We start from the raw sequence: 20,139 nt of genomic DNA, 5'->3' as shown, positions 1-20,139 counted from the left end.
TTCTCACCCCTCAGTGTGTGTGTTAGATCACTCACCCCTCAGTGTGTTTCTCTCTCGCTGTTAAACGCGTCTCTTCCATGATGCGGAAGAATCTGTGTGAGGGGGCGTGGCCTGATGTGAGCGCGTAAGCGCTGGCCTCTCGCCATTGGCTGAAATGGTAACTGTGTGTGTGCCGCTGACAAATCACGTTCAAGAGCTTTAAATAATAATAATAATAATAATAATAATAATAATAATAATAAAGTTCGTCATATATTTTTATTTTATATAGATTTTATTTTATAACTTCTCCGTTAAAAACTCTCCAGATGAGCTGACTCTGAGGCTGCTTCTGTAAAATGTTCAGTTTCCTTATAAAACTCAGCACACTGCACCTGAGAACTCACACCCTTCTCCCTCACACACCCTTCTCCCTCAGAGTGAACTCACACCCTTCTCCCTCACACACCCTTCTCCCTCAGTGTGAACACACACCCTTCTCCCTCACACACCCTTCTCCCTCAGTGTGAACTCACACCCTTCTCCCTCACACACCCTTCTCCCTCAGTGTGAACTCACACCCTTCTCCCTCACACACCCTTCTCCCTCAGTGTGAACACACACCCTTCTCCCTCACACACCTTTCTCCCTCAGTGTGAACACACACCCTTCTCCCTCACACACCCTTCTCCCTCAGTGTGAACTCACACCCTTCTCCCTCACACACCCTTCTCCCTCAGTGTGAACTCACACCCTTCTCCCTCACACACCCTTCTCCCTCACACACCTTTCTCCCTCAGTGTGAACACACACCCTTCTCCCTCACACACCCTTCTCCCTCAGTGTGAACACACACCCTTCTCCCTCACACACCCTTCTCCCTCAGTGTGAACACACACCCTTCTCCCTCACACACCTTTCTCCCTCAGTGTGAACTCACACCCTTCTCCCTCACACACCCTTCTCCCTCAGTGTGAACACACACCCTTCTCCCTCAGTGTGAACACACACCCTTCTCCCTCACACACCCTTCTCCCTCAGTGTGAACACACACCCTTCTCCCTCACACACCCTTCTCCCTCAGTGGGTTTGTGTGTCTCTGATCGTTCCCATGGTGATGCTGAGGGAATTTGGCCTCTGTGTCGCCTCATATTTGTTCCCCAGTTCATCAGGAAGTCATGGATTACAGCCTGAAAGTTCCTCCACACTCCAACCAACCCACACATGGGCAATTTAAATGGAAACATGGTTCAGGTACAGTGTGTTCACTGTCCTTTACAGGGGTGCCAATAATAGTGGTATGTGTGTTTTTGTTGGAAATAATTGTTTCTTGATGAGAGATTTGTTTTTGTCTGGATAAATTTATTTTAATTAAAGGTTTGATTTTTCTCGTTTTCAGTCTGAGACGAAGCGACTTCAGCAAAAAGGTGGATTTTTTCGAACCCTTTTTGCTGATCTTTACAAGGGGTGCCAATAATTGTGGAGGGCACTGTGGGTGGGTGTGTTATTTATATACACTTAAATAAACCTAAAAATATTACAGAAGTATATTATTATAATTCAATAATATAAAACACATACACATTACATTCCTGAAATAAAGCAAAATAAAAAGGAAGCTGTTTTTGTTTGTCTGATCCAAACTTTATTTATTTATCATTTGAATCATCTGTTTTGCACGAAACAAGATTTAAAAATTGTGAAAAAAACTTCACACAAAAATAAATAATATAAAAGTATATTTGTGCTCTTTATCCGATTTTCTCTCCAATGTCGGATTTTCAAACCCAAATCAGTCCAGAAACAAACTGTAATAAAGTTAAAACAGAATTAATTTGAGGTTTTCACTGAGACAAGTTGTATTTTACACATTATTTACATTTATATTATTTATATTTCTTTTTCACTGACATGACCTGATTATTTTTTATTTATTTATTTTATATGAACCTCAAACTCTTTTTAATTTGACGTGCAGTGTCTCATTAGTGCCTCTGGGTGGCGCTATAAAAAGCACAGAGGCCCAATTTCAGCTGTGAGGCTGCTTGCTTGAGGTTTCTGTCCTTCTGATAAATACAGATCTCTGATGGGAAGCAGATTCATCTTTCCTCCTTTTCCTGAAAATCTCATCTGCATCTGTCAAGATATAAAAATAGAATAATTAAATTAAATGAGAGTTTATTTTTGCAAACTTGTTGTTTTGTGCTGTGTAAATGTTGTGTGAGGTTTATTCTTTGTGTTTCACCTCACAGCCGTTCCTCAACTCAGGGCTGGAGAAACTGATTTCACTTCCAGAATCTCCGAGAATGTGGAAACGTCCTGCTGTGAGCTGTGGAGCGGCGGAGCAGGACACGCTGAGGGTTTGAGTCGCAGAATCGCTGTGGAGACGCAGAAATCTCAGTTGGACAACGTCGAGGTGCCAATATTCAACCTACAGAGAGCAGAATCACACAAACACCAAGTACAACTTTAACATAAACTGGAGACCAAACACAAAATAACAAACTAACCTGAGATTTATTTTTATTAAAGAATCAAATCTTCAGAACTTTACATTAAAATGTTTTTTTTTTTACTTCCTGTAAATCAGTGATGGTTCTGTTTCTAAACTAATTTATAAATCTGTAATAACTGCAAAGACCAAACAATCCTTATCCCGTCTCCGTTTGTTTATTTGTTTTTGTTTGTTTGTTCCTCTTTTCCACTGTGCAGCTACTTTACCTTCACACTCTGAGATGAGATAAAAATCTGACCAAAATCATTTCAGTGATTTTATCAAACAAATGCAGCGCAACAAAACCTAAAGAGGTTTAAAGACCGCATTTCAGGAACGTGTGGGGTTTAAAAATAAAGTTTTAGCAAGACATTACTAGCTTAATTAAATTAGCAATTTATTTATTAATTCATCCTTTCATCTAAATATTTATTTATTTATTGATTGTATTTTAAAAATTTCTTCTTTTTAAAAGACAACTTTTTGTTTGTTTACGTACTTATTTTTAAAATGCTTGTTTTTCCTTTTCGAAGGTCTGTTTTTATTTGGTTTAGTTTTTAATTTTGAATTTTTGTCAAATTATTAATTTAATTTATTTATTTTTCTTTTGTTCTAATTAAATTTGTATTTCTTTAGAAAAAGAAGAAACCTTTTAGAGTCACCAGTTAACCTAACCTGCATGTCTTTGGACTGTGGGGGAAACCGGAGCACCCGGAGGAAACCCACGCGGACACGGGGAGAACATGCAAACTCCACACAGAAAGGCCCTCGCCGGCCACGGGGCTCGAACCCAGAACCTTCTTGCTGTGAGGCGACAGCGCTAACCACTACACCACCGTGCCACCCAAAAGGGGAGTCCCATATACGATTCGTACATTGGGGGAGTGCCTGTTAGAGAGCGCACTTGTCCTGGGCCATCGGCATAGTGAGGTAGGGTGGCCAGTTCCTTTCCTCGCCGCCTTTAACTTCCCCAGTGTTTCCACCAGGTCATTCACTGCTGGGTGGACAGGGAGCAAGCCCCAGATCCCCGTCAAGCCGAGGCTCGAACCAGGAACCGTTCGCTTAGCGGTCAAGCGCTCTAACCACTTGGCCACCTGCACTCCCATCCTTTCATCTAAATATTTGTTTATTTATTGATTGTATTTTAAAAATTTCTTCTTTTTAAAAGACAACTTTTTGTTTGTTTACGTACTTATTTTTAAAATGCTTGTTTTTCCTTTTCGAAGGTCTGTTTTTATTTGGTTTAGTTTTTAATTTTGAATTTTTGTCAAATTATTAATTTAATTAATTTATTTGTTTCTTTTGTTCTAATTAAATTTGTATTTCTTTAGAAAAAGAAGAAACCTTTATTCGTCACATACACACTTCAAACACGGTGAGATTCATCCTCTGCATTTAACCCATCTGAAGCAGTGAACACACACACACACACACCCAGAGCAGTGGGCAGCCACACCAGAGCGCCCGGGGAGCAGTCAGGGGTTCGGTACCTCGCTCAAGGGCACCTCAGCCCAAGGCCGTCTCACGTTAACCTAACTGCACGTCTTTGGACTGTGGGGGAAACCGGAGCACCCGGAGGAAACCCACGCGGACACGGGGAGAACATGCAAACTCCGCACAGAAAGGCCCTCACCGGCCACGGGGCTCGAACCCAGGACCTTCTTGCTGTGAGGCGACAGTGCTAACCACTACACGCTGAACTAAAGTCAATTAGTTCTTGTGGAAGTAATTGACTAATTGTTTTAATGCTGTATTTAATGTAAATTTATTGTGATTTATATTATTAGTTTTCTTTGTTTACATTTTAATTTTAAAATTAATCTTGGTCTGTAGCTTTAATTAAATTTCTCTGTTTTTTAAAAAGACACAAATCTGCATATGTTTATTTTTAATTAATGCTGAAGCAAAATAACAGAAAAAAAGGAGTTTAATGTGATTAAATCTGTATAACAGTAAAATCCTTCTCCGTGGGTGGAGTTTCTTACCCTGAAGTCCTTCTGCACTTCACTAAACTGCCATGATGTGTTTCCCGTCATCACGTGCCTCGTTCCTACGAACTAAAAACATCAGAGCCGCTTCAACAAACATCATTTTTACAGATAATTTCATCACTGTGACCGTCTGCTGTTTCTCATGTTATTTACAGTTATTCCCTGAAATCGAGTCGTACATGAGCTGATGGGTGACGAGGCGCGTAGCACCGAGTCGTCTATAATCCATGTATGACGAGGTTGAGTGGAATAACTGTTTTAGTCTATCCATGTTCACTGGATTTTGAGAAACAGAACATTTTTATTTTTTGCAAATTTGATAAATAAAAACTTTATACAAAACATTCAACAAAATCATCTCTGCTTAGAATGTAAACAAACCGGTGAAATGACAGGAGCAATTTGTGAAAAATGCAATAATAATTCTTGAAAAATAAAAAAAAGATATGTTCTTACCATCAAATACTTTTATTCCATATTTTGTTGGGGTTTGTTTTTTTTTTTTGTTTTTTGGGGGGATTTTGTTTTTGAGTAGAGTTTTTATTTCATCTTCAGTTGGTTCAGCAACACGCTCCGCCATTTTGGTTTTCTCTACTCACACTATATGAGCTGATATCCTAGTAGTAGAGTAGCCAATCAGAGCACGCCACTGCTCATATCCAGTGAATGTGGAGAGAATAAACAGTAATACCTTAATGATTCTCTCACACTGACAGGAGAGCAGGTTTATATTCATGCACTGGTTCTAATACAGCATCATTTCTATAGTAACAGCTCAAGTTTCCTCTCAGGAGAAATGTGTGTGTGTGTGTGTGTGTGTGTGTGTGTGTGTGTGTGTGTGTGTGTGTGTGTGTGTGTGTGTGTGTGTGAGACATTTCTGGAAGGAGTCTCCAGTGTCAGCGCTGTGGAACAGTCAGAGGTGAAGCTGCAACGGTTTCAGGACAGAGGAGGAGTTTACACTTTCAGAGCGAGTAAAGACTCTGGTGACGGGACGAGTGTTTAAAACTGCTATAACAGTCGTGACAACAGGAACTGACTTGTTTCACTGACATATCACAACACGAACAGTAACTATAAATGGATAAAAAGTGGTATAAAACATTTGGGGATGTGCTGTTAGAGGAAAAAAATCACTTCAGGGTAGAAACAGTAACGGTACCTGATCACCTCTCTCTCTCTCTCTCTCTCTCTCTCTCTCTCACCTGGGGTTGGACAGGTGAGACACAGGTGAGTCCACCAGCTGTAAAGTTACAGAAAACTTGCAGCGCATCAAACGGGCAGCCGAGATTCGGATCCACGTAATAAAATCCTACAAAGAAAAGAATGAAACATCCTGAATGATAAACACATTCAAACTGCAAACAAATTACAGGAAGTACATAACTGATGAGGAGAACCAAAGGGTTCTCTGTTCTAACTCCAAGTTCTCCACATTCTATTTGTATTTCTGTTCACACTGCCACATTTGCCATATTTATACTTTCTGGATTGCCACTGTCTTTTCTTAGATAGCTTTAGTTTGTGTGTGTATATACCCCTTTTTTAAAGTTTATATCTTTTACCTATATTTAATATTTCATGTTTATTGCTGTTTGCACCGCAGATAAGAGGGAAATGCAATTTCAAGTCTCTGTATGTCCTGCGCATGTGGCATTATTGATAATAAAGTTGACTTGGATTTGAACTTGAACTGTGTGTTCTGGATCCAGACAAAAACTAAATTCCACATCAATTCCTATTAATATCTAATTTCATTTTAATATCAAACAGTCAGTCTCTCAGGTAGTGGTCGAGTAACCAGAGAGATAGAGAGACAGAGATGAGAGAGAGAGGAGGGAGAAAGTAAGAGAGAAAGAGAGAGCGTCACTAAAGTGCCCTGGATGTAATGGACAGATGATGGAGAGAAACAGCTCCCAACAGCCCACTGTATTTTATTTCTCAGATGTTGTTCCAGACCCTAAAACGATGCTGTTGGGTATGAAGATGAAATGAAAGTGTAATACTCTGTCGTTCTGACCGTCTTCGAGATGAGGATGATCGAGTGCGAGTTCTCTGCAAGTCGACGCTGGACGCTCTTTAGTTCCTCGACGCAGATCTCCTGCATGTACGTTCTCGTAAGCAGCGTTGTGAGATTTCGGACTTCTTTGAAGTTTTGATTTTCTTGTCTAAGAAACAGAAGACTGCGTTACATGGATGAACGAATGCTTCAGTCGAGCTTGACGTGTCTCCTGTTTTTTTTTTTAATATGAATGTGTTATTGCAATAATGATACAACAGAAACTAATTCTCATTAAATTATTTACACTTTAAACACCAGATGTGGAAAAAAGAAAGAAATGGATTTGTACGAACATTTTGTAATCCATTTCTATTCGTCCCTGTGGCGATTTGTTTTGTTTTCCGAGGTCCAGGAAGTCCAGGTTTCCCCTTAAAGAACACAATGGAATGGAAAGCTATCGATCAGTACATTAATCAGAAGATATCCTGTCATCAGAGCCGTCTGGATTTTAAAGTCTGAAGTGTTAAACAATCAGATAACACAGAGTTAACCTCAGAATGGGCTTTAACCCAAACCTCTCTCTTATGACTCACCCTTCTGATGCTACAGTATCAGCTATATATCTTTTTTTACCCTTCACACTGGGTGACATGCTGAATAAACCTGCGTTACCGGTTCCCCTCTTTGTCCTTTCTTGCCTTTCAGCCCTGAAGAGCCTCGCACGCCCTTCGCTCCCTGTTTATGGAGACAGAGTTTTATAAAGAACACCAACATCTACTGGACATGTCCGAGTTTCAGGGTCTGCTGCTCACTTCACTGATCTAACGGTTAGAAAAAGAGAGAGAAAGACATGAACACTTACCTTCTTCCCTAAAACGCCCTGTGGAGGTAAAACAGGACTTCAGTTAGATCATTTCATTACTGTGAGATTTATCATGCTGATTGATTAATTCATCTTTGCTAAGTGACTCACAGGAAGACCAGGAAGGCCGAGCCAACCTGGAGGACCACGAGGACCCGTATCACCCTGGGCAAAAACAAAAACTTCATATTTGTGGAAAAAACTCACAAAGATTTGGCAGCTTACATATTTAGCAGGATACAGGCTCAGATGGAGGGATGGAGTCATGGATGGATCCAAGGACAAATGGAGGGATGGACTGAAGGGTAAATAACTGGATGGATAAAGCCATAGATAAGGAGATGTATGGATCCATGGATGACTGGATGGATGAATGACTAGACAGATGGATGGATGGATCCAAAGGCTGATGCATGAATGGATCCATTGATTACTGGATGGATGGATGGTCAGACAGACAAATGAATGACTGGATGGATGAATCCTTGGATAAATGGGTGGATAGTTCCATGGATAAAGAGATTAATGATCTTTGGATGACTGGATGGGTGGATGCATGACTAAAGCAGTGTATCAAGTAATGGATGGATGGATGGATAAGGAGATGAACAGGTCCATGCATGATTGAATGGATGAATCCTTGGATAACTGGATCGATGGATAGATCCACAGATAAAGCAGTGGATGAATATTTGGCTAAATGGATGGATGAACAGATGGGCAAAGGAATGATAGATGGATTCATGCATGAATTCTTTGTTACAGCTGCCACAAAGCCACAGACTGTGTAGCACTGGAGAGAGAGAGAGAGAGAGAGAGAGAGAGAGAGAGAGAGAGATGTACCTGTGCACCTTTTGGACCTGCCTGACCTTTAGGTCCTGCAACACCTTGTTTTCCCTTAAAATAAGAGAAATATTTCCAAACATATATTATTTAATCATGAAAGTGGGTGACTTACTGAAGTGTTCCTTCTTCTGGGATCAACATTACTGTACCTTCAGTCCTGATGTTCCGACTGGTCCTGGGATTCCAAGGACACCAGAAATTCCCTGTAGATGATCAAATGTGATGTGAATGAAGGCTGTGTTTAAACAGCAGTCTGAGAAGTACACTGGTTTTTAGACACATGAGGAGACATATTTGCTTTCTGAGATTTTGGTCCAAAATAAGTCCAGAACTTGGCAGAACCTTTATGGAACAGAATCCTTTCTGCTTGCTAGCATGGGTGAGTAATTTACACTAAACCAAGACAATGGATTTCACCTCACAACCAAGAAATTCTTTCACAGTTTGTTAAAATCATACAAAAGAAGTTCGGCTCGACGTCTGCAGTTATAGTGTTTTTGTGAAACATATTTTGAAAGTTTGTGAATTTTTCCTTGTGAAGAGGAGACGTTTTTGTACCTTTTGTCCTGGAAGACCGACGTGTCCCTTTTCAGCAGGAAGTCCAGGAATTCCCTGCACAGAAACAACACACTTTCAATCTTTAAAACAATAATTCTTTCATTAATCCATGTCAGTTTAATTTATGTCTTTAGGTAAGTTAGAATGAACTGGTTTCGATCAACGCTGTAACGTACTCTTGGTCCGACAGCTCCAGAAGGTCCAGGTTCTCCCATTTCTCCAGGGGAACCCTGTAAGAATGCATATTCCTTTTTATAGTTCATAGGAAAAACTATTTACAAATACCAAAAGGGGTGTGGCTACCTTTATCCCAGGTACACCTCGTTTCCCTGGAAACCCAGGGACTCCTGTTGGACCCTGCGAGTTTTAGAAGTAAATCATCTCAGATTTTTGTTCATAAATATTTTCTTTCAAATCAAAAAAAAGTTTACAAAGAGTTTCACCCACTCACTGGTCTGCCAGGTTCTCCTGGTCTTCCTGGGGGTCCTCTTTGTCCTCCGTCACCCTGAACAACAACAACGTGTGAAGTATAAAAAGTGTTGCATTGTGCAGAAATGAGGGCTTTAAGATTTTATAAATATCTGGTCATGAATGATAGACTGAGGGCTCAGGCATCAAAAATTGTACAATTATAAAACTATGAAATTAAGTGATTAGGGAAGTAGGGAATTAAACTAGACTGCATTTCCGCAGAGAAAATGCAAAATGTGCTTGCTGAGCTGTAGCAGAACAGCTATCATGCTAGCATGCTAAAAGCTAGCATGCCAACATGCTAACAACTAGCATGCTAACAGTTAACATACTAATATGCTAACAGCATACTAACATGCTAAAAGCTAGCATTCTAACATGCTAATGATTAACATGCTATTTGTTAAAATTCTAACACTTTAAGGCTAATATGCTGACAGCTATCATGCTAACAGCTAACATGCTAATGGCTAGTATGTTAACTTTTAGCATGCTAACACGCTGAGGGTGACATGCTAACAGCTAACATGCTAACAGCTGCATGTTAACATGCTCAGGCGAACTCGCTAACAGCAAACATGTGAACTCTGCATGCTACCATGCTAATCCTAACATGTTAACAGCTCTCATGATAACATGCTAATGGTGAACATGCTAACAACTTGCGAGCTAACAGCAGGCATGATATCGTAATGGGTAACATGCTAACAGCTAGCATGGTAACACGTGAATGCTTATATGCTAATTGCTATCGTGTGTGCATGTAAGTATTCCTAATAAAGTGGCCATTGAGTTGAAGTTGATTTGCTGTCAAAGTCTCAGATGAGCAGATCCTTGCCAAATGCATCATCACCTATGGGGGAAGGGAGGAACGACTCAGTCAAGCTTCCACTGATTAGCGGCAAAATGGAGAAAAACTGGACGGATGAAAGGCGAGAGAAAGGCGAGTGCGGGTCAGAACCGATATCATGTGTGTGATGGTGATTTGGCCTGAGGTGCCGTATGAAGTTTGGTGGATGTGTGGTGAAGTGTTACTGAGCAAAACTCCATTCATCTGAATGGGGCCAAAAATCAATGGAAGCCTATGGAGGTAAAAAGAGATGCGTGAAAACCAAGGAAAAGACGAGTGCAGGTCTCAGATGAGGGGATGGATCTGTGCGGGGACTTGGCCTGAGGCATCAAGTGAAGTTTCTTGAAGTTTGGTCACTTGGTTAAAAAAATTGATGGCCAATGAAAGTTTTTCTCCTGAAACACCATTCATTTTCAATGGGGCCAAAAATCAATGCAAGCCTATGGAGGAAAAAGGGATGAGCAAAAAGAAAGGAAAAATATGAGTGCGGGTCAGAACCGATTGCATGTATGTGTCGGGGGAGTTGGCCTGAAGTATCACATGAGGTTTGGTGCATCTGCGATGGAGCGTGTCCGAGTAGGACGATTCGATTCATGAGCCCTATTCATTCTCTATGGGAAAAAAACAAAAGAAAAATGACAAGAACAAGAGAACGGGTGCGTTAATCCAAAAGCTGTATACAAGCACACTACACCACTTCGGGCCAGACGTCTCAGAGTTGGAACGGTGTCTCTATCTCGAACGCCCTAGGAGGAGGAGTGGATCCAAAAAACGTGTCGGAATAAGGCAGAATAAGTAAATTTAAGAACAATAGTGTGCTCGCCTTCGGCCTTTGGCAAGCACACAGCAGCCTTCGGCTCAGACACTCAGGGATGATGGAAGTAAGTAACTACAGATTTAAGAAAACACAGCATTAAGGACCTAGAGACCATGGCACTCCAATACTGAGGAACTAATATACTACAGAATTAAGGATCCAGAAAAATTAGAAACTAAGAACTGAGGGAACTAAAAAGTAAGTACATTGCATTAATGGTGTTTAGCAGACACTCTTATCCAGAGCGATGTACGACATACAACATACCAAGAGCAGCCTGGGTTAGATGCCTTGCTCAAGGGCACTTCAGCCATTCCTGCTGGCCCAGGGAATCGAACAAACAACCTTTTGCTCCCAAGGCTGCTTTTCTAACCATTAAGCCATGGCTTCCCCCCAAGTAACCAGGGAACTAAGGGATTGATGCACTAGAGACCCATGGGATTATGGAATTCAGGAAGTGTAGAACTAAATACCTAATGAACTAACCAAGGAAGGAAGGAAAGAACTCAAGAACTAGAAAAGCAACACCCTTAAAAATGAAAAGCTGTAAATCTAACGTACTCCAGAATTAAGGAGGTTTTGGAACTATGAAACTGTCACCAAGAAATTACAAAGGAAGTCAGGAAATGCAGAGCTACAGAACCAGTGAACTCACTAACTATGGAACCAAGAACCTTCAAAGAATAAATAATGATGGCTCTAATAAGGTACTACAGAATTAACTATGGAGAAAATTAAGAAAGGAAGAAGTTCTGGGACCATAGAACTACAAAATACAAAGTAAAAACAATGTTTTACCAGAAGACAGGTGTAAATAAAAAAAAAAAAAAGGGTACAAAGCAACAGGTGAGATATTTAACTATCCCAGGAACAACGTCACAAGAACAGGAAGCAATGACCAGATAAGGAAATCAATCTTACTGGATCTCCCTCATTGCCCTGAACTCCCAGTAAACCATCAGTGCCACTCAGACCCTGAAACAAAGCAACAAAAGATAAAGCAATGATTTGACTTTTTATTTGTAGTAATTATTATTAATCGGCTGTTATTAGAGTAGATCAGACATTAAATTGTAGTTCTGAGTAACACTGATACTCGCTGGTTTTCCTGGATTCCCACGAGAACCATGTTTTCCTTTCAGACCTTGGACTCCCTGCAGAAAACACGTGTTTGCTCAATATCTCTGAAGGTCTGGATTTGTCTGATGTACCAGTAAATAACGGAATAAAGATGAACCAAGACCAAAAACGACTCACCGGTTTTCCAGCAATGCCTTTGCTGCCTCTTTTTCCAGGAAGTCCCGTTTCCCCCTTATTAAAAAAGACACACAAACATTCGATACCTCAAACACTTTAACATAAGAAAACAAAGAACTGATGCCCAATTTTGGACACTTACCTTTGGGCCTGGTTGACCTTTGACCCCTATGTTACCTGGAGGTCCAGGAGGTCCTGGTGTGCCTTTTTCTCCAGGAGGCCCTTTAGGTCCCAGAGGTCCCATGGGTCCCTAAATGAATTAACTTTTTTTGTTTGAGCTGGTAGAAAACTCTAAATACACAGTATTACATCTATATAAAATTTAATGTTTAACAGTTATTCCATGAAATCGAGTCGTACATGAGCTGATAGCCGATGAGGTGCATAGCACCGAGATTGAGTGGAATAACTGTTTTATTCTGTCCACATTCACTGGATTTTGAGAAACAGAGCATTTTTATTTTTTGCAAATTCAATAAATAAATAAATACTTTATACAAAAAGTCCGACAAAATAATTTCTGCTTAGAATGTAAACAAACTGGCGAAATGACAGGAGCAATTTGTGAAAAATGCAATAATAATAATTATTGAAAAATAAAAAAGATACGTTCTTATCATCAAATACTTTTATTCTGTATATTGTTGCATTTTTTTGTATTTTTTGTGGTTTTCTTCTTTAGGATTTTTTTGGCAGTTGGCAAACCAACTTAAAGGTGCATTACCGTCACTGACTGGGCTGGAGTGTGGAACAGGAGATATTGGGAAAACAAACAAACAACTATATTCTTTTAGCTATTTCTGTTTCTTTTAAATACTTCATAATTTTTGGGGTTTTGTTTTCGAGTAGAGTTTTTATTTCATCCTCGGTTGGTTCAGCAACACGCTCTGCCATTTTGTTTTTCTCTTCTCACGGTATATGAGCTGATATCGTAGTAGTAGAGTAGCCAATCAGAGCATGCGATTGCTCATATCCAGGTAATGTGGATAGAACAAAATTAATTAGAATTACTACATTAAAGAAAAGCAAAATTCAACAAGGTATTTGGCTGGATTTCCTCACCTGAGGGCTTTAATTATATCAGTTTCTATTTTGTAATCAACCAACAAAACAAAATACATTCAAAAGAAAGAAATGACAAGAATTTCCTGGATATAATCTGACAGCATACTGATGTACAGTTTATACTGAATGTACGACGATGTATAATAACAATAACAGCATGCAACTGGTATTTCATATTTGTGTGGATGAATTTTTTTTAAAAAGACCCACATATTTGCCTCGTTCTCCAGTCTCTCCTGTCTTTCCTCTCGACCCTTTAATACCCTGAAATTATAAGTTAGAATTAAAGACTCATTTTACTTACAGTAAAATTGTGTTTTGTTTCATAAATTAAAAATCAATCAGCGTACCACTGGTCCTTTTTCTCCCTGCGCTCCAAGTTTCCCTTGTTCACTTAAATCTCCCTGTCAATCAAAATAACACCAAAATTCTTTTAAAAAAATGCAAATTAAATGAGACAAAAATGCAGTAAACATGTCCCTTCATTACACAAACAAAACTTGCCTTCAGCCCCTGGTGTCCTTTTCTTCCATCAAGACCTCTGTTTCCTGTTAAACCCTGTATTAAGGTGATATTAGGCGATATAGTTCTAACTAAGGAAAATTTAATTGACATGAATTTAATGAAACACATAAAACACTTACTGATGATCCAGGTGCACCTGCAGGACCTGGAGGCCCCTGGATCCCGCTTTCGCCCTCAAATAAGAATAAAATCAAAGAAAACTCACTGCTGGAGATCTGTGTGTGTGTGTGTGTGTGTGTGTGTGTGTGTGTGTGTTTATTATAAGATGGAAAGGTTTAATATTTTCTCCTGGAAGATGAAATGAGATACTCACAATAAGTCCAAGTTCACCTTTATCACCCTTTGCGCCATCAGGTCCAGTGTTACCGCCCGGTCCGTATTTACCCACCGAACCTGGGCATCCTCTGGAACCAGGCTCACCCTGTAGACATACAGGATGTTACTACTTTAGAAATGTGATTACCTTCTTCAGACTGCATTTTCTTTCCCTGATATTTTATTTTAATAATCTGAATTATTCAGAAGCTCAGAAATGTCTAACACAGCTCTGAATACAAGGAACCTTCCTTGCACACTCTGGACCAAGGGTTACCTTTTCCCCAGGAGGTCCCTGCTCTCCCGCTTGCCCTTGAAGGCCACTCTGTCCCTAAAAACCACAAAAACATGAATTACCCAGGTTTAATGCAAAATCACAAGCCAGATATCCATCCATCCATCCATTATCTGTAGCCGCTTTATCCTGTTCTACAGGGTCGCAGGCGAGCTGGAGCCTATCCCAGCTGACTACGGGCGAAAGGCGGGGTTCACCCTGGACAAGTCGCCAGGTCATCACAGGGCTGACACATAGACACAGACAACCATTCACACTCACACTCACACCTACGCTCAATTTAGAGTCACCAGTTAACCTAACCTGCATGTCTTTGGACTGTGGGGGAAACCGGAGCACCCGGAGGAAACCCACGCGGACACGGGGAGAACATGCAAACTCCGCACAGAAAGGTCCTTGTCAGCCGTTGGGCTCGAACCCAGAACCTTCTTGCTGTGAGGCGACAGTGATAACCACTACACCACCGTGCTGCCCCGAACCATATATACATGTAGATCTCATCTCATCTCATTATCTCGCCGCTTTATCCTGTTCTACAGGGTCACAGGCGAGCTGGAGCCTATCCCAGCTGACTACGGGTGAAAGGCGGGGTTCACCCTGGACAAGTCGCCAGGTCATCACAGGGCTGACACATAGACACAGACAACCATTCACACTCACATTCACACCTACGGTCTATACATGTAGATATTTTTTTTAAATGTGTACTTTGATTTTTCACTCCGTACTTCTCGTCCAGTCAGGCCTTTTATTCCCGCCGGTCCTTGACGTCCTCTTCCTCCTCTGAGACCTTTTAATCCAGGAACTCCAGGGAATCCCAGATTTCCCTTTTCACCCTGAAAGATGTAAAATTTTCCATAACAGGGTGTCTCAGAGTGCAGGGAGTCCAGGAGGACAAACAAAGACAGATGCCCGCAGTGGGGTGGGAAAAGGCTGTAGATTTTGGCACACATGGTTCTACATTCAGTTTATGACATCAAAGATCCTACAGATTCCCGACATCGGCTTTTCACACTCATGAGATTATGGAAAATAGTGTCAGTGTGAGAAATAAAGAATCACTGGGCTGAAACTTGACTGGTGCTTATTAGTACACAATTAGTACTCCTTTCCAGCTGCTAACCCCTGGGTGTCTCATTGGTGTCTCATTACTGCTCTATTGGTACCTTATTGATGCCCTGTTAGTGGCACATTCATGCAGTTGTTGGTTGTTTCAATACCACATTCCTGCCCTAATAATGCTAGTGCCTCTTGGTTGTATTGGTACACCTCTATTATCCTATTGCTACCCCACTGGTACCCATTGGTTTCCCAATTGGTGCCTCACTGATAGCTTTTAGTGTCCCGTTGGAACCTTTTCAGTGCCCCATTTCTGCCACATTTGTTCTTTTTGACACCTCATTAGTTACATTACATTAATGGCATTTAGCAGACGCTCTTATCCAGAGCAATGTACAACATACCAAGAGCAGCCTGGGAAGCAGTTGGGGGTTCGGTGCCTTGCTCAAAGGCACTTCAGCCATTCCTGCTGGTCCAGGGAATTGAACTGACAACCTTTTGGTCCCAAAGCTGCTTCTCTAACCATTAAGCCATGGCTTCCCCCTTAGTTCCTTTCAGTCCCCCAATAGTGCCCTTTTGGTTGCATTGGTGATATCAGTGATATCCTGCTGATACACATTAGTACTCCTTCAGTTCCAAATTGATATCTTACCAGTGTTTTACTGGTGACCCACTGATAGAGTTTAGTGCTTCACTGGTGCCTGGGTAGTGCCTTAAATATACCCTACTGGTATACCATTTACCCATTTAGTATCACTGCTACTCCACCAGTCACCTTATGACACCCCATTGCTACCCTTCAGTGTCCCATTTGTATCTTTGTTTGGTGTTCTATTGGTACCTAACTAGTGCTATAATTGTACCCTTTTAATTTCTTTTTTCCAATAATGTCTACAATCCTGTTGGTACATTTTAGTGCCCAACTGGTGCCTCGCTAGTGCCTTATGGGTAATCTATCGGTGTCCCAATATTAGTGCTGGTTCGTACCTCATCAGTGGCACATCGGCACCCTGTTATTTTTCCACTGTACCCTTGTACTCTTGCTGCCCCACTGACACTGACTAATGTTGAAACTAAATCTGTAAAGTACTCTGATCATTTAACTTCATAGTGTCATTGTTTATTTTTTATCAGGAGGTGTTTAGAACAAAAAATAAAATCAAACTTACTGATGGTCCTTTCAGTCCCACCGGCCCAACTGATCCAATGATCCCAACCATGCCCTGAAACACAGCGTTTCCAAATCAAGAAATTAATCCAGAATTCCTTTTTAAGAACTTCCACAATCTGATCAACATAGTAATCAATCTACCTCCTCACCATCGACACCAGGCGCTCCCTCCACTCCCTCTGCTCCTTTAACTCCCTGTACACAAAGAAACAGAATGAAAATGATAATCATTGAAACCATATATTGATATTCCGCTTGGTGACTATGATAGACCTTATCTCCTTGAGGTCCTAAAGCTCCTGCTGGTCCATCTTTACCCTGAAGGAGGAAGTGATAAAGGTGGAATGACATCAGTAGTGATGTAAGCACTGGATCACTTTCAGATAGATAGATAGATAGATAGATAGATAGATAGATAGATAGATAGATAGATAGATAGATAGATAGATAGATAGATAGATAGATAGATAGATAGATAGATAGATAGATAGATAGATAGATAGATAGATAGATAGATAGATAGATAGATAGATAGATAGATAGATAGATAGATAGATAGATAGATAGATAGATAGATAGATAGATAGATAGATAGATAGATAGATAGATAGATAGATAGATAGATAGATAGATAGATAGATAGATAGATAGATAGATAGATAGATAGATAGATAGATAGATAGATAGATAGATAGATAGATAGATAGATAGATAGATAGATAGATAGATAGATAGATAGATAGATAGATAGATAGATAGATAGATAGATAGATAGATAGATAGATAGATAGATAGATAGATAGATAGATAGATAGATAGATAGATAGATAGATAGATAGATAGATAGATAGATAGATAGATAGATAGATAGATAGATAGATAGATAGATAGATAGATAGATAGATAGATAGATAGATAGATAGATAGATAGATAGATAGATAGATAGATAGATAGATAGATAGATAGATAGATAGATAGATAGATAGATAGATAGATAGATAGATAGATAGATAGATAGATAGATAGATAGATAGATAGATAGATAGATAGATAGATAGATAGATAGATAGATAGATAGATAGATAGATAGATAGATAGATAGATAGATAGATAGATAGATAGATAGATAGATAGATAGATAGATAGATAGATAGATAGATAGATAGATAGATAGATAGATAGATAGATAGATAGATAGATAGATAGATAGATAGATAGATAGATAGATAGATAGATAGATAGATAGATAGATAGATAGATAGATAGATAGATAGATAGATAGATAGATAGATAGATAGATAGATAGATAGATAGATAGATAGATAGATAGATAGATAGATAGATAGATAGATAGATAGATAGATAGATAGATAGATAGATAGATAGATAGATAGATAGATAGATAGATAGATAGATAGATAGATAGATAGATAGATAGATAGATAGATAGATAGATAGATAGATAGATAGATAGATAGATAGATAGATAGATAGATAGATAGATAGATAGATAGATAGATAGATAGATAGATAGATAGATAGATAGATAGATATTTATTCTGTACCGGATACCCAGGCATCCCTGCAGGTCCAGTGGGTCCTTGAGGCCCTTGATCTCCTGGTGGGCCCTGGAGGCCAATCTCACCCCACACACCCATATTCCCCTGTACACCCTGTAATATAAACAAGCTGTAAATTAAAGTGGGAAAGGAGGACTAATACCAGCCTTTTGTATCATTTTACAGCCTTCAATTAATTTCTAATTTCTGTAACAATCAAAATGATGCCAGCATTCAGGCCACATCAGCGTTACGGAAGGAATACCGCACAATGGAGCATGCAGTTACAGGAAAATAATGCAAATGACTCCCTGTTCTTATTTATGTTATAGCAGTTATAAACAGTCGCTCCCTCAACAGTCTCTCTTTATTCTCTCTCTAAGTTAATAAGACAAAACAACAACAACAACAACCACAACCACAACCACCCAGCTTGGCCTGTTTAACAAGAAATCACAAAGAAGCGTAAACTCCTCTGTCCTGAAGATGTTGGAAAGTTTAAAGTTACAGCTTCACCATATCAGTAATTATTCCATGCACATTCACTGGATATGAGCAATCATGCACTCTGATTGGCTACTCTACTACTAGGATATCAGCTCATATACTGTGAGTAGAGAAAAACAAAATGGCAGAGCGTGTTGCTGAACCAACCGAGGACAAAATAAAAACTCTACTCGAAAACAAAACCCCCAAAAATACAAAAAAAAGCAACAAAATATGGAATAAAAGTATTTGATACGTTCTAACAATCTTTTTTTATTTTTCAAGAATTTTCATCACATTTTTCACAAATTATTACTGTTATTTCGCCGGTTTGTTTACATTCTAACTGGAAATGATTTTGTTGGACGTTTTGTAGAAAGTTTTTATTTATCGAATTTGCAAAAATTGAAAATAAAAATGCTCTATTTCTCAAAATCCAGTGAATGTGGAGAGAATAAAACAGTTATTCCGCTCAACCTAGTCATACATGGATTATAGACAACTCGGTGCTACGCACCTCGTCACCCATCAGCTCATGTACGACTCGATTTCGTGGAATACCTAACTGTTACATATACACTGTTCTTTGCTAAATAAAACATGTTTTCAATTGTTTGTTGAATCCTAGATTCTGATTGGTCAGAAGGTGTTGATTCATTTTCTATAACAGCAACTCTGACAGTATTATTTTAAAAATACTCATTTCTATCGATCTTTTTTTTAAATAAACCCACCTCCTTTGCCTCACTCCAAGTGGTTATGGCTTTGCAATATAAATATGACTAATAAAACTTTATTGATAAAATTGGTTAGAGTGATTTCTTACAGGAGGTCCTCTGTAACCCTTTTGTCCCGGCAAACCTCGAGCTCCCTGAAAATAAATAAAACAGTAATAAATATTGATATTACTGTTTCAAACAGAGATGAATAACTTTAAAAGGAGAACTTACTGAACATCCAGGTTTTCCTTTAGGACCTTCATTTCCTCGAACTCCCTACAAATTCCATAGTGTGATAGGAATAATAATAATAATAATAATAATAATAATAATAATAATAATAATAATAATGAGAAGAAGAAGATCTCTGATACAATTTAAATTAAATGTTATTTAAGTGCTTTCACATGTTCAGACCTTCTGCCCTGGACTTCCAGGAAGTCCCTTTGGACCCTCAGTGCCTTTGATTCCCTGACAAACACAGACATGTTAGGCAGGGCAAGTTTATTTCTATAGCACATTTCATACACAATGGCAGTTCAATGTGCTTTACAGAAGTAAAAACAAAACCAGTAAACAATAGAGAAATAAAATTACATAAAATAATTGTATCTTTATTCTAAAATAATTAATTAAAAGAATTAAAAGAATTAAAAGAAAATAATAAGAATTAAACAATAGTAGAAATAAAATATTAAAATGCCAAAAAGAAAAAGAAAAAGGAGAAAAAGAAAGAAAAAGAAACTAGCAGAATAAAATAGAATAAAGTTAAAGTAAATTTAAAACATGCAGAGAAAGTAAAAATTATAAAAAATGTAAA

At 39.2% G+C, this 20,139-nt stretch overlaps 4 protein-coding genes and 1 long non-coding RNA gene across 7 annotated transcripts in view; 1 reads left to right on the top strand and 4 right to left on the bottom strand.

Annotated features, from left to right (window-relative positions):
* soat1 (sterol O-acyltransferase 1) overlaps positions 1-88 on the bottom strand; it is a 35,525-nt gene extending 35,437 nt beyond the window's left edge. For both annotated transcript variants that reach the window (XM_060932629.1, XM_060932631.1), the window contains exon 1: positions 36-88. The gene's annotated coding sequence lies outside the window, so the exon portion shown is untranslated. The remainder of the gene's footprint in view (positions 1-35) is intronic.
* LOC132893468 (uncharacterized) overlaps positions 1-2,554 on the top strand; it is an 8,342-nt gene extending 5,788 nt beyond the window's left edge. For both annotated transcript variants that reach the window (XR_009655562.1, XR_009655563.1), the window contains exon 2: positions 2,232-2,554. This is a non-coding gene — a long non-coding RNA (uncharacterized LOC132893468). The remainder of the gene's footprint in view (positions 1-2,231) is intronic.
* A 9,359-nt stretch (positions 2,555-11,913) lies between these two features.
* On the bottom strand, positions 11,914-13,586 carry LOC132893467 (collagen alpha-1(XII) chain-like). The gene is made up of 5 exons (XM_060932633.1): positions 13,540-13,586; positions 13,400-13,453; positions 12,267-12,374; positions 12,125-12,178; positions 11,914-12,021 (listed from the first exon to the last, which is right to left on the bottom strand). The coding sequence occupies exons 3-5, from the start codon at positions 12,366-12,368 to the stop codon at positions 11,917-11,919; spliced, it is 261 nt and encodes an 86-aa protein (XP_060788616.1). The 5' UTR covers positions 12,369-12,374; positions 13,400-13,453; positions 13,540-13,586; the 3' UTR covers positions 11,914-11,916.
* Positions 13,587-14,023: 437 nt separating this feature from the next.
* On the bottom strand, positions 14,024-16,714 carry LOC132893570 (collectin-12-like). Its single transcript, XM_060932764.1, has 5 exons — positions 16,696-16,714; positions 16,553-16,606; positions 15,033-15,160; positions 14,307-14,360; positions 14,024-14,135 (listed from the first exon to the last, which is right to left on the bottom strand). Exons 2-5 carry the CDS (start codon positions 16,601-16,603, stop codon positions 14,024-14,026), a joined length of 345 nt encoding a protein of 114 aa, XP_060788747.1. The 5' UTR covers positions 16,604-16,606; positions 16,696-16,714.
* A 2,679-nt stretch (positions 16,715-19,393) lies between these two features.
* The window catches only part of LOC132893569 (collagen alpha-2(IX) chain-like), a 33,883-nt gene continuing 33,137 nt past the window's right edge, over positions 19,394-20,139 (bottom strand). The window contains exons 29-31 of the mRNA XM_060932763.1: positions 19,737-19,790; positions 19,551-19,595; positions 19,394-19,471 (exon numbers count right to left, since the gene is read on the bottom strand). Of these exons, the coding sequence (XP_060788746.1) occupies positions 19,394-19,471; positions 19,551-19,595; positions 19,737-19,790 (177 nt within the window). The remainder of the gene's footprint in view (positions 19,472-19,550; positions 19,596-19,736; positions 19,791-20,139) is intronic.

This window comes from Neoarius graeffei, chromosome 10 (assembly GCF_027579695.1).
Source record: "Neoarius graeffei isolate fNeoGra1 chromosome 10, fNeoGra1.pri, whole genome shotgun sequence".
Classification (NCBI taxonomy): Eukaryota; Metazoa; Chordata; class Actinopteri; order Siluriformes; family Ariidae; genus Neoarius; species Neoarius graeffei.
Note: the sequence above shows the minus strand (reverse complement) of the source record. Positions and strands in the feature narration are given on the sequence as shown.

What these genes read in the sequence shown, in the direction of transcription:
- LOC132893467 (XM_060932633.1), bottom strand. Translation starts at nt 12,368, where the DNA reads ATGGGACCTCTGGGACCTAAAGGGCCTCCTGGAGAAAAAGGCACACCA. An exon ending in AAGGTCAACCAGGCCCAAAG is followed by an intron (nt 12,179 to 12,266) that starts GTAAGTGTCCAA and finishes TTTTTTAATAAG; the next exon opens with GGGGAAACGGGACTTCCTGG. An exon ending in AAGGCATTGCTGGAAAACCG is followed by an intron (nt 12,022 to 12,124) that starts GTGAGTCGTTTT and finishes TGTTTTCTGCAG; the next exon opens with GGAGTCCAAGGTCTGAAAGG.
- LOC132893570 (XM_060932764.1), bottom strand. Translation starts at nt 16,603, where the DNA reads ATGGTTGGGATCATTGGATCAGTTGGGCCGGTGGGACTGAAAGGACCA. An exon ending in TGGGACTGAAAGGACCATCA is followed by an intron (nt 15,161 to 16,552) that starts GTAAGTTTGATT and finishes TACATCTTTCAG; the next exon opens with GGTGAAAAGGGAAATCTGGG. An exon ending in AGGGACCTCCTGGGGAAAAG is followed by an intron (nt 14,136 to 14,306) that starts GTAACCCTTGGT and finishes GTATGTCTACAG; the next exon opens with GGTGAGCCTGGTTCCAGAGG.